Consider the following 13,129-nt stretch of genomic DNA (forward strand, 5'->3'; position numbering starts at 1 on the left):
ACAACTGTCTTTTCACGGAAGCATAATTTTCCGATGAAGGCTTGACGCGTGGCTAATAATATCTGGAAGTTCCAATTCCTCTGTAAATCACAGGATTATTTCTCTGTAATTAATAAAGCATCCGTTAACGAATTGAGAGAGCGGTCCACTAATTAAGACAGCGGTCCCAAATGCTACCAAACCAAACCGAACCGTTTGAGTTGTAAGTTGTAACCTATCTCGTTGTCGCAATCGCATTGCCTAAACCTCCTTGCTTATCGGTTGTTTATTTGTTAATTACCTAAAACAAAAAATCAATAATCAAGGTTATTATGGTCATTCAATTGTTTATTTTCAGACACAAGACAGAGCCCAACAAGACTCGCTGAGACCACAACACGGATTGGGACTTGACGCCGTTAAACTGTATAACGGTTTTCCTACCTCATGATCTCCTGTTTGTAGGAGTCTGGTCTAGTTTTTTCCTGCAAGAAACGGTTCTCCGTTTTAGCAAGCGCTGCATCCACTTCTCTGGCGAGAAAGTTCTGTTTCTCGCCGGAAACTTCATAGATTCCGACAGAAATTTTCACCTCCATGGTGAGGGAGAGACTAATGAAGGTATAAGAAAAGGGGAAAAAATGGAGAAGTGAGAAAGGAGGTGGTGGTTAACGTGCAATGCAGGGAAAAGAGAATCAAGTTAGGGTTTGGAAGATCTTGCACGCCACAGATGCCAGGATGATAGCTTCTGTACTCAATTTTCCTTGCCTTATGGCGTAATTTATTCCATCTCTCGTTCTGTGTTGACTCTGTTTAAATTGCTCCCTCGCTTGTCCACCTGGTCTCTCCTCGCTCTGAATTGCACTCCTTTTGCTATTTAATAAGGTTTGTTTGTTACGCTTTGTTCAGTTATTCTCGCATTTTTTGCTTCAAGGCGCTTTTCCGTCTTTCCGATCCTCTGAAGATGATCGGTTCTCTTTGAAATTCGAAGTTTATATATTTCACTGTCTTTTAGAATTGTATATCAAATTTGTAGGTTTCTAGGTAGATTGTGCGCGCGAGCTCTAGCTAAAAGTAGTTGAATTTGGCAAATTTGGTTTCATTGGAGGAAGTGACTTTTAGTTGCAGCTCTTCGGATCTTGCTGATCTTTCATCAAAATTGCCCGTCTTATTACGCAATTAATGAGTTGATGAACAATTCGAAATTACATATATCTGAATTCTTATTCTGTAGAATTGTGTTGTAATCTTGTTATTAATTGTCTATTTAACTTCTCCTTTTGCAATACTTCCAATTTGAGATCTCGATGCAAAACAACTTGCAATTTTTTATTAGGCAAATAATAAATGCTATACCTTGTAATTCTTATCAGCTATATGCGTTTTTTTATTGGGTAGTATAGTTGTCTCTTTGTTGGTTGAATTACCTTCCGAATTTTGCCATGCAGAGTTCCATTGTTGGAGAGGAGAGAGATTTTGGATTCTGTTAACAAAGGTGTGCAATGTGCATGAGTATTAGGCCAGCCATAGATGGAATTAATCTGACCTTTTTTTTGGTTTCTAGATTTTTAGATGTCAATCATCATGCCATCTGAAGCAAAGAGCTCACCAGGTTTGTCCTCATCATCGTTCTTCTCTGAGGATGCATCTTTTGCTAGTGAGGTATGCTATTACCAGTTCATAATTTGACATGTCCACACGCACACACATATCATATATTGCTTTAGCACATAATAGCCAACTAAAAACCTTTTGTTCATGTGTTTGTTGGAATCATTGTTTTTCTTTTGTTTTCTACTCATTGCAGAGACACATTGGGTTCTGGAAGTTGGACACCAAGCCTGATCACCATGGTCAGTGTTTTGCTCCACTAAGGGCATGAATGAAATTGTTTACCTTATCTTTTTGGATTTTTCTTTTTGATCAATCAACTTTAAATTGTTCATACTGCCAATAAGCTTATCAAATCTTATCTGCCAATAGAATGGAAATGTAATTACTGATTTTTCTGGAAGAATGTATTCCATAGCCGAGTGTATGAATTATGGACAAAAGTAGATGCAGGAGGAAATGCAACTCTTATGCTTTGCCTTTGTTTAGTGCTTTTACATGGAAGGCTTCTGCGCTTACTTTGATCCTTACCAAATAGTGGCCGTGTTTTATTTATTTTTGTTTATTTTTTATTTTTAATTTTAAGAGAGAGATTCTTTTCCTAAATTCAGTTGTAAATGTAGTTAATATTTTAGCTATATAAAGAAATTCCGCATTTGTGGAGTAAAAATTGACAAAATTACTTGAACAGCCACTGGGAAATCAGCACCTGTGCTACCCATGGAAAATCTTGGAGCTGTGGGATGTCAGTCATCAAAGTCACTTGAACTTCATCATTCTTTCCAAATGCGGGATCAGAAATTGAATCATAGCTTAATTAGGCATGCAGTGGGAACAGGGACAGCGGTGACTCAGCCCTCAAGATCTGTGGTCCATGAGACAAGATCTGGTTTGAATGTACAGTCAGCATCTTGTTTCTCAGAAGGTGGCAAAGTTGACATGATAGCAACTCAGTATGAGAACAGTCTATTCTCAAGCTCATTATCAGAATTATTTAGTAGAAAGTGTATGTTTCTTTCCTCTTATTAACGTTCCTTCACGCACAAATACATATTTATGGTAACTCACATGCTTCACGCTCAATTATGTTCCAGATGCAACACCCACCAATGTCTAGATTTGGCTTCTATCTTTTCTCCAGGATTTTGTTTATTATCTAAACATAAGCATTATGATTTTGATACAGTGAGGTTATCCTCAAACAATGTACCATATGGCCATTCTGTTGATACTGTCGCTTCCCATTTCGAGGAAGAGGAACCTTTTGAATCCCTTGAAGAAATTGAGGCCCAAACCATTGGAAACCTTCTCCCTAGTGATGATGACTTGTTTAGTGGAATCACTGATAAGCTAGACAATATCAACCAATCCAGTGGCAGAGATGATATGGAGGAGTTAGACCTTTTTAGCAGTGTTGGTGGATTGGATTTGGGAGATGATAGTCCTGCAAGGCACAATGATACTGAATTTCCTGGAGGATTTTCTAATGGTCAGCTAGGGTTCAGCAATGGTTCAATAGCTGGAGAACACCCTTATGTTGAACACCCTTCTCGAACTCTTTTTGTGAGAAATATAAATAGCGATGTTGAAGATTCTGAGTTAAGAGCCTTATTTGAGGTGTGTGTTTTACATCTTTTATTGCTTATGTTGTTGGTTCATATATGTTATTTACATGGGCTATATTTCTTTCATGATCATAGTACCTGCTGTAAATCATTTCTTACTCTGAGTATGCAGCAATATGGAGATATCCATACTCTTTATACATCCTGCAAGCATCGTGGTTTTGTTATGATCTCCTATTATGATATTAGAGCTGCAAGCAATGCGATGACAGCACTCCAGGATTCACCACTGAGGCATCGGAAACTTGACATTCATTACTCAATCCCAAAGGTAAGCTCCTAAAGTTCTTCCTTATGTATGATTGTGCTTTTATTAATCAATCATCATTATAGTTGTTAGTAGAATGTAAGTTCTGTTCTTTAGGATCTTTTAGGTTCCTGACACATGCACAAGTCTCATTACATGATTCCTTGCCTTATTCTTCCACTTTTGTCAGGACAACCCCTCAGCAAAAGATATTAATCAGGGGACCCTGGTTGTTTTCAACCTTGATTCTTCTATTTCAAATGATGAACTTCATCAGATTTTTGGGGTGTATGGAGAAATTAAGGAGGTAAGTGTGTTAATTTTTATCATTTAACAAAGGAGTAACTATGAATGAGGCATGGTCCATGTTGTTTTTGCATTGCAGATTCGTGAAGCCCCACACAGAGGTCATCACAAACTTATCGAATTTTATGATGTTAGAGCTGCAGAAGCTGCTCTTCGTGCGTTGAACAGGAGTGATATTGCAGGGAAGCAGATTAAGCTTGAGTCAAGCCATATCGGGGGTTCAAGATGGTATTGTCCAACCATATTTATTCTGCATTTACTTTCTTTTCTTTCCTGATTTTGCTTTAGTTCCATTGGAATAACAATCAAATTTGGGGTATCAGAGCAGAAATCTCTCTCTCTCTCTCTCTCTCTCTCTCTCTCTCTCTCTCTCTCCACATTTAAGGTGGAATAAGGTTTTACTGTTTCAGTTGTTGCTGGTTAAGGAGGAAAGACCAACATTTTTTTTGGGTCAAATTTCTAGTTTTATTTGTGCTTGCATATTTTTGCTAGTGCTTGACCAGATTAAACAATAAATCTAACTCTAACCTAACCCCACTGCTCTAACTCATGAATCAAGCCCAAGAGGTCTTGCTGCATGCCTGCTTTCTGTTGTCTATATTTGAGGATAGAGAAATAGCTGCTTTATATCTTCTCCTGAAGTAAGCAGCCTTTTTGTGTTACAGTTTGTTGGAACATGATGAGTGTGGCCCTCATGCACAGCGAAGTAGCCCTCCCAAAAACTCAGCTGCTGGAATCACTGGTAAGATCATTACCAATAAGATATCCTGCTTATTAAATATAATTGTTTCTGTTCTCTTATGAAGTATTGTTAACAGGAGCACTTCCAAATGGTGCAGTTATTTCCAATGGCATGGATAATGGAACTCTCTTGGGATTACCATCTGCAACACAAGCCCCATTTCTGGAATCTGAATGTCATCATGGAATTTCTTCTAGTGTTCCTAATAGCTTGTCCTCTGTTTTGAGGCTTGAATCAGCTGGCAACCAAACTGGCCTTGCTGAGCCTGGTTGCATGCAGGGCCAATTAAAATTTGATTTTCAACGCACACCAAATTTTCATCCTCATTCACTTCCAGAATATCATGATGGTTTGAAGAGTGTTCTTCACTGCAATTCTCCTGGCAGCATGGCTGCAAACATGAGTCTGAAGCCCCCTGAAAGAATCGACAACAGGCAGTCGCACAGAATTGGTACAAATAGACACTCGATTGAATTCAATGATAGGGGTAAATGCAGTTGTTTCAAATGATTTTTGTTTATTTATTTATTTGGGGGGATCCATTTGGTTCAAACTTGATGCCTTTTTATTTTTGCTTCCTAAAAAGTACTTGCTATAAATTTTGATTTTGCTATAAAACAAATGCATTAATAAAATAGCGTACTTGATAAATACAGGTTACTCCACATGAGAAAGGATAAGGGAAATTAACAAGAATAATAATAAAAAAAAGAACCTTTTAAATGTTGCCTTTTATTTTCTCACCTAATATTGCCCTTTAACTTCCAAAATAGCCAAACCAAAAAAAGCATGGCAACATAACAGAGCCTTTATTTTCCTGCCTTGCCTCTCCATTGCTGGCATACCTGTATAGCATAATGTGAAAGCCTCTAGTAAGACGAAAAACACAAATTTTAAGGGGGAAAAAGCAACAGTGATTTGGCTCACTGAAAACCTAAGTTTGATTTGCATTATCTTCTTTGCTCTTAGAATACTGAACTGCAATCAGATAGGGATGATTGCAGTTGTGTACTTTCAAAACTCTTCTACCTCCAATGTCTTAGTTGAGGTTAAGTTCTTACGTGACATGATCCTATGGTGGTAGGATTTGAAAAGTCAAAGTAACCTGTCTAATCCTACTCTTACCACAGTTTTCATTCCATGCAGTGGTCTGAAGTTTAGATGTCTTATGTGAGTTCATTTTGGTAGCTTCACGTTCTAATATTAAAGTAGGAATATTTGGAAGCTATGCATATTAAATGATTCTCGTCGGGTGAAAATCAGAATTCACTTAGTTCAGTCAATTTATTTTTATATTTATTTAACCTCTCTTGCCTGTTTTCAGTTTTTGGATCCACTATTAATGGAAGCCCCTCTCTTCCTGGACATCATTATGCATGGGGTAACTCCTATCACCCACATTCTCCAGGCATGATATGGCCAAGCCCACCATCCTTTGTCAATGGAATTTCAATGGCTCATCCCACAGTCCGGCTGCATGGACCTCCTAGAGCACCACCTCCTGTTCTTAACTCTGTTTTACCTATAAATAACCACCATGTGGGATCAGCACCAACTGTTAATCCATCTTTCTGGGAGCGACCTGCTTATGCAGGGGAATCTCCTGAGACTTCTGGTTTTCATCCAGGTTCCCTTGGGAGCTTGAGAATTTCTAATAACTCACTGCACTCTATGGAACTTTTGTCTCCTACCATGTTCCCTCGTGTTGCTGGACACTATGTGGACTTGCCAATACCCCCTAAAAGTGTAGGATTCCAACCGCACCATCAGAGATCCCCAATTTTTCCTAGCAGGAGCCAAATGATTCCTATGACCAATTCATTTGACTCTCCAAGCGAACGTGGGAGGAGCCGTAAAAATGAAGGCAGCAATAACCAGGCTGACAAGAAACAGTATGAACTTGATATAGATCGCATACTGCGAGGGGAAGACCACCGAACGACACTTATGATAAAGAATATTCCTAACAAGTATGTGGTGCATTCCTTTGATTCTGTGACCATATTAGTACTAGTTGCTATTTAATTATTGTCTTAACATTGTCTTATGAAACATTAACTTTTAATCCTTGGAACTGTCTGGTTTAGAAATGCCCAATGATTTTGAAATTGTATTTGATACTTAAGATTGCGTTAAATTAAAATTTCCATCGATTGGTTGTCACAGATCCTGTGGTTTAAGATTATGATTTAAGACAGTTGTTTGGTTGTGATTGCAGGTATACTTCAAAAATGCTTCTGGCTGCAATTGATGAACAGCACAAAGGAACTTATGATTTCATTTATCTACCAATTGATTTCAAGGCAAGTGAAATATATAGCCTTTAAATTTGTGGTTAAGAATTGCAGTGATGATACTTGTCATGTTTATTTTACTTTCGGAATCCTTATGCATTATTTGCTTGACTTACATGTGTTGCAGAATAAGTGCAATGTGGGGTATGCATTTATCAATATGATTTCCCCAAGCCAGATAATTCCATTCTATCAGGTTGGTTCTCTGTAAGCTCAAAGAATGTAAACTACATGTATGTATGCTAAAGCAAAAAGGAAAATCTAATTATGACAGGTGTTTAATGGAAAGAAATGGGAGAAGTTCAATAGTGAAAAGGTGGCATCACTTGCATATGCTCGCATACAAGGAAAAGCTGCTCTTATTGCACATTTCCAGAATTCAAGCTTGATGAATGAGGATAAACGATGCCGACCCATTCTATTCAACACTGATGGCCCCAATGCTGGTGATCAGGTATGAATTTCACAGAATCAAGGAACTATAGATTCTGGTTAGTAGTTAATCATGCGTTTCGTTATCTATTTGAACATGAAATAAAATATCTACAAATTCCTGCTGAACTTGAAGGTGGGTTTCCTGCTAAAAGTACTTTGCATTTGTAATAAAACTGAAACATTGGCTTAAGATTCCCTCCTCTAGGATGTAGGAAAACCAAATTTCAAGGAGAGAAGATGATGCAAGAGATTTCATATGCTGACCCTTTCCTTATCTGTAGGTGCCCTTTCCAATGGGGGTTAATGTTCGAACTAGACCTGGGAAACCTAAAACCATCACGCATGAGGAAAACGAGCAAGGAGGTCCACCAAATTTGGCAAACAGGGAGGATTCCTTGAATGGGGATGCTTCATCAAGGTCTGGGAAGGAGTCTGACTGAGGAAGCCACCTATTTTTTAGGGCAACTAACCCCATAGGATTGAGTAATTTAAGATTGGTACCTCCCCAAGTCTTTGATTAAATATATTGGGGTGGCTGATTGAAAACAAACACATTTTTCTGCTCTTGGGAAGCCTCTTAAAATTTTAGGGAAAACAATTCATCGCCAGAACAAAAATGAGATTCTGATTGGCTTCAGTTTCCTTTAAATTATGGAACCATCAGAAAAAAGAAGCATGAGGGTGAAGCTTCAAAATTTTGGATGTTCTTGAGAGTAATAAAGTAGATGCATAGGAGTTTCTGAGCAACGAGGGATCTTTCATTGAGGTTCTGGAGGCTCCTCTCCTAACACTTCTTTTGATACTTTTTAGGGCTTTTTTAGGGCTTTCATACCATATGTAATTGCTGACATATACCAGCCTTGGAGCTCTGTTGAAAATTTTGAAATGCTGTGTATTATTATTATTATTATTATTCCTTTTTGGGATATTTTCTGTCATGACCTAAAACGATGCTCCATTTCATTTGGATGTGCATATTCATGCTTTGATGCAATTACGGTTCTAACTTACGTAGATAAGAACAAGGCTATCATCTGGCATTGGCCAGTTTGACAAGGCAACTGCACATTGATGATAGAGAGAGACACCACCGTGAGCAGCTCAAGGTTTATTTTGAAGCGTCTCTAATTTTACCGGAATCAACACTATCACCTGCTTCAATTTGTTCATAATCGTTATTCATGCTGATGGTTCTTGTGTTAATATCTTTGAAAAAGGGGATTAGGCACCACGATAAGTGCCAACTATTAAATGAATTGAGCTTAAAAGATATCTACAAAAACAACGTTGCCTTGGCCATCTAATTTTCAACGACTCAAAATGAAGGATATATTTATATATTGGGGGATCTATAATAACTTCAGTCATCATGAAGAAGACAGCTTGAGCCAGCGACCAGAAAGAAACAGTAAGCGAAACAATTTGTACCCATTTGCTGATTGCAGTCTTACGTAGATGAATAGCTCTCAGTTTGGAGACTTTCAACAATCAACCATGATTGTCCCTGGCACTGGCAGAAAGGCTCCATGAGGGAAATCTACTAATATTCTTCATAAATTCCCTCTAATAATTTCATTGAAATAACTATAAAAGGATGCAATGACAATGCGGGTCTGATTTTGCCAACAATTAGCTGGAACACTTACGGCAACATGCTTGGTAACTAGCTGCTAAACCCGACCTTGTTAGATGTTAGCACCTAATCTCAAAGTAATGGCTGCCAGTGGCAGACCTTTGATACCCTTAGATGGGTATGACAAAAAAAAAAAAGCAAGCTGTAAAAAGAAATAAAAAAGAAAAATCAGGATGACATAAATTTTTCACCCTTCAGTAAAGCAATTTCACAGGGATGATTAAAGACCAGTTGAGGACCATCTCAATCCATGAATTGAAACTGATGATTGTTCCCAGCTTTTCTAGAAACCTTGCATTTATATCCCCACTCACAGGGTTTAGAAGCATTTGAACATTTTTCACAAGCTAAAGCATAAAGCAAATGAGCTTAGTTCTTTGCCTTACAACACTAGAGTTCCTGCCATGAGTCACTTATTACCTTCATAGCCCCACCATTTGCCAGAATCAATTAACAGTCTGCAATATATGTAAATGAAGATTCAATGAACAAAGCATCCTTAAAAATTATTACACGCATCATTCAAGAAGAAAAAAACTATTCAGTTAACAATTTAATAATTTTACCAGCATGTAACTTAATGTTACTAATGACAAGAAGTGGCATTAAAGTGCCTACGATACTGAAACAGAAGGTGTTTCAATAATGGACTACATGTTTTACATTCCCCCTCCACTCCTCCCTTCAACCCCCCCCCCCCCCAAACAAAACCACAAAAAAAAAAAAAAAATGCACCCACAGACTAATGTAGTGTATTATGACTTGAAAGATTCAAGATTAGCTTACCAGAGTGGGCAAGGAATCACTTTGCGTAGAGAATATCATAGTGACCTGGACGATAAAGCAAAGTAATGAAGGGATTCTTGGTCACTGAACCACCACTAGTAGAATTTGGGAGATCATCAGCAGCAGGAATGAAATCATGATGATTTACACTAACACTGCCTGTATCACAAGAACTGCGGTCAAGGTATACAACACGAATTGGCACACCCAAGGCATCTGATAGGGCAGTAATGTGCACATGGTCGCTCTCTTCACCCATAGGTTCCACAGATGACTTGCAAAACTACGCCAAACCAGATTGTAACATTAGAGAGAGAGAGAGAGAGAGAACAATGATAATCTTGTTGTCTAGCCAAGGCATTATGGTAATTAAACAAGTACTAGGTGTTTGAAATGTACACCTTTGAAAGAATTCACACAAGGACCAAAATATGGAGAAGATTACATTAAATGTACATAGCTGCTGTGCAAGGATTATAATCACCCTAATCTTCTGTCAAAGACCAAAGTCCATAATGGCAATAAACTGATAATGAAAGGAAAATGTTCATAAATAACTAAATTTTAGTATTAAACAAACCTGTTCTACAGTTGCATTTGTTAACCCCAATATGAAGGGTTCAAAAAACTCGGAGCGTTTCCGTATTTCCCCAGAAGTAACAAATCTGAAAAACATGACAACTAACCAACCAAATCTGTTAGGAGATATTTTATTTAAGAGAAGGAGCGATTCATTCATACCATCAAGTCTTTAAAGTCGCTCACCATAATCTGATATTGATTGATCACGACTCCTATTTATGAGCTCATCGTGACTGTAAATGAAGAATTAAAAAAAGAGTTCATTGCACATAATCAGAAAAAAAAAATCATTTGATTAGCATTAATGCATAAATACTTTATTATGAAATACCATGCTATATGTTTGTTAATGGTTAAAAGCAAAAGTTCCTGAGATGAACTTTGAAGAATGAAACTTAAGATACCAGAGTAAATGCACTGTCAGAATTGTTAACAGAAATACCAGAGCAAAATACCTTATTGAAGAATCATTTCCTTGAAGAACACAGTCCAGCTGCTCCAGGAATAGCTGCAAAATTTTCACCACATTCAATGTTTTATGTATGTATTATTAAGGTAAATAAAGAGGAACACTGATAGTATAGTGACTCACTACAACTACAATATTGTCGTAAGTTACTTTTTATTACAAAATTTCCATAAAAATTATTCACTTTATGTATTTGGTTTATTCAGTTCTCTAATTTATGCTTTTTGTATCATTCATTTTTTGTACTCATATTCATGAACACTTTTTCGATTATTACTTTTGTTAATTCAATTTCTACAATCACCATGGCACTGTAGCTATAGCAAGTAACCACGGCAAACATTTTAGAATAAAGAGTTAGCAAATGCTGGTATAGGGAAAGCTTCATTAGTCTTTAACAAATAGTATTTTGAAAGGGGCTAGAGGAATTAGATCTTCCTATCCCAATAATAAAACAGGAAGTTGTACAGAATTTTGCTCATTTTAAAATGAAGATTAAAAGATTGTACATAAGCTCAATGCAACTGTATTTTGCAATTTGCACAGCAGAAAATTTCCCATTCCTTCTCTTTTTTCCCTAGTGCTAATCAGATATAACCTTTAGAAACGATGTCACTATTTGATAGACATTTAAACCCAAGTAGAAATTGAGTTCAAGTGAAATACACAGGTCCACCATTCCCTTGGAGAAGAATACAGGAAGGTCAGCAATGATACTGTTACTCGCATCCATCAAATTAAGAAAACTTAAAACCACCCAGTGTTATGGCTGTACCATGCTCATATAGTATAACCCTAAAACAATAATTAGCTATGACATTATCCTAAATAATAATCATATGTCTCTTTGAGGGCAATGGTTAAGCATAGTATAAACAACAGAATAAAGAAAGAACGTTCATAATTCATATTAACAAAAAAGCAAGCAACTATTGTACAAAGAAGTAAAATGCACACAAAAGGCTTACCGCAAAAAAATCCTCAAAGGTAAAGTCAGCATAACCCAAACTCTGAAGCGTTTTCCTACATTCTTCCACCTTCGCTTTAATTTGATCAACTTCTGCCCGATCCTGTGTCTCCAAAATGTGCTCCTATTTACAGTACCAAGTTCCCATGAGCAAGAAATGATGGGAATAAATAAAGCACAAATTGGGGAAAATGCATATAAGGCATACGAGGTATGAAAACATAAAGCTTCGAAAGAAGCAATTGCCATCTCCGCGCGTTCGCCTAATAGCAACATACTGGTCGCCAAGGACCTACACGAACAGCAATACCGGTTACTAGTAGAGAAATATGTATTACATGAAAGAGCAGGAGAAGAAACAACGCGGAGAACCTTTATCTTCTCGAGCAAAATAGGGCTCCCTGATTCATATTCAGCGGCTAACGCAGAAAGAGGCTCCTGCAGTATAATCGATGGATTGCTTTGAACTAAAAAATGCATTGGAATCGAAAAGTAAAATAAGCATTGAAAAAGAAAAGAAAAGAAAAGAAAATGCCTTGTCACCGAGAAAAGGAATTTTATCGGCTTCAGCGGAGCGAATTGCTGAGTGTTGTTGCATAATATCATCGTCCCCAAAACTTGCCCAATCTTCAAATTCAGAAGCTGTTTGGCCATCCGCTAATTGCCCCTCCTGATTCTGATTCTGATTCTGCATCTCTCTGTCTCTCCTAGCAAATCAATCCAATTAAATCGCATACAAACAGAATTTGAAGACTGCAAAATTCTAATACTGGCGAGTACCTGAAGATCAAAAGTGGTGAGCTGCTCTCCGCCTGATCTTTTCCCCTCTTTTAGTATTTTAATTTTTTTTTAAAACCTTTAGCGCTTGCAAATTATCCAAAATAAAAAGGGGTTTGACGCTCCATAAATAAATAATGTTTAGATGCGCAATGTGCGGTATCTCAATACTCGATGGGTTATTGATAATCCCTCTTTTCAGTCTTAACAAGCATGATTACCGTGGCTTGCCACGGGGTTGATGTAATATTTTTTTAATAATTTATATGTATTTATATTATTAAGTAAATTATAAATATATTTAGTATATTAAAAAATAATATATTGATTATTTATAATAAAAATTAATTATTTTTTAAATTTAAAAATTCGAGATTTAAAATTCTGTGGATGAAAGTGGACAAGTACAGTAAAAAGAGTATTCAACAATTTGTCATAAAAAATATAATAATATTAAATATAAAATTGTGATAAATTGGTAATATGTTAAATCATAAGAATATAAGAATTTAAGGTTCTAAAATTGATAATATTAAAAAAAAAATTCTATCAAAATATGAGTTAAGTATATGTCAAATTATTAGTATATATATTATTTAAAAAAATTAAACGTTTTCTATTTTAATTTAGATAATTTTTTTTATTTGAATGTTTAAATTAAAACTATACACTGTTTATT

General features: G+C 36.6%; 2 protein-coding genes across 6 annotated transcripts; one reads left to right on the top strand and one right to left on the bottom strand.

Annotated features, from left to right (window-relative positions):
• The first annotated feature begins 364 nt into the window (after positions 1–364).
• Positions 365–8,164, top strand: LOC110647895 (protein MEI2-like 4). 4 transcript variants are annotated; one of them, XM_021801927.2, is made up of 16 exons: positions 365–861; positions 1,425–1,471; positions 1,541–1,638; positions 1,784–1,829; positions 2,279–2,593; positions 2,774–3,204; positions 3,325–3,483; positions 3,650–3,766; positions 3,845–3,993; positions 4,431–4,507; positions 4,584–4,958; positions 5,832–6,477; positions 6,726–6,810; positions 6,929–6,997; positions 7,076–7,255; positions 7,518–8,164. In XM_021801927.2, the coding sequence occupies exons 3-16, from the start codon at positions 1,549–1,551 to the stop codon at positions 7,674–7,676; spliced, it is 2,898 nt and encodes a 965-aa protein (XP_021657619.2). In that variant the 5' UTR covers positions 365–861; positions 1,425–1,471; positions 1,541–1,548; the 3' UTR covers positions 7,677–8,164. The 4 variants fall into 4 exon arrangements, with proteins under 4 accessions (XP_021657619.2, XP_021657616.2, XP_021657618.2 ...); XM_021801924.2 differs by having other exon boundaries at positions 366–861; positions 4,584–4,994; XM_021801926.2 differs by having other exon boundaries at positions 366–861; positions 4,605–4,994.
• A 956-nt stretch (positions 8,165–9,120) lies between these two features.
• On the bottom strand, positions 9,121–12,611 carry LOC110647896 (OVARIAN TUMOR DOMAIN-containing deubiquitinating enzyme 1). 2 transcript variants are annotated; one of them, XM_021801930.2, is made up of 10 exons: positions 12,454–12,611; positions 12,209–12,380; positions 12,046–12,111; positions 11,882–11,965; positions 11,675–11,797; positions 10,693–10,745; positions 10,421–10,470; positions 10,236–10,336; positions 9,656–9,938; positions 9,121–9,327 (listed from the first exon to the last, which is right to left on the bottom strand). In XM_021801930.2, exons 2-9 carry the CDS (start codon positions 12,365–12,367, stop codon positions 9,672–9,674), a joined length of 903 nt encoding a protein of 300 aa, XP_021657622.1. In that variant the 5' UTR covers positions 12,368–12,380; positions 12,454–12,611; the 3' UTR covers positions 9,121–9,327; positions 9,656–9,671. The 2 variants fall into 2 exon arrangements, with proteins under 2 accessions (XP_021657622.1, XP_021657623.1); XM_021801931.2 differs by having other exon boundaries at positions 12,209–12,371; positions 12,454–12,602.
• Positions 12,612–13,129: the final 518 nt, after the last annotated feature.

The sequence above is a fragment of the Hevea brasiliensis genome, chromosome 5 (assembly GCF_030052815.1).
Source record: "Hevea brasiliensis isolate MT/VB/25A 57/8 chromosome 5, ASM3005281v1, whole genome shotgun sequence".
Classification (NCBI taxonomy): Eukaryota; Viridiplantae; Streptophyta; class Magnoliopsida; order Malpighiales; family Euphorbiaceae; genus Hevea; species Hevea brasiliensis.

Bases quoted from the DNA above. Each gene is read 5' to 3' on its own strand.
- LOC110647895 (XM_021801924.2), top strand. From the start codon at position 1,549: ATGTCAATCATCATGCCATCTGAAGCAAAGAGCTCACCAGGTTTGTCC. The intron at 4,995-5,831 runs GTAAATGCAGTT...GCCTGTTTTCAG, and splicing joins GATTGAATTCAATGATAGGG to TTTTTGGATCCACTATTAAT. The intron at 7,256-7,517 runs GTATGAATTTCA...CCTTATCTGTAG, and splicing joins GCCCCAATGCTGGTGATCAG to GTGCCCTTTCCAATGGGGGT.
- LOC110647896 (XM_021801930.2), bottom strand. From the start codon at position 12,367: ATGCAGAATCAGAATCAGAATCAGGAGGGGCAATTAGCGGATGGCCAA. The intron at 11,798-11,881 runs GTATGCCTTATA...TACTGTAAATAG, and splicing joins GCTTTATGTTTTCATACCTC to GAGCACATTTTGGAGACACA. The intron at 10,471-10,692 runs GTATTTTGCTCT...CTTCATTTACAG, and splicing joins GGAAATGATTCTTCAATAAG to TCACGATGAGCTCATAAATA.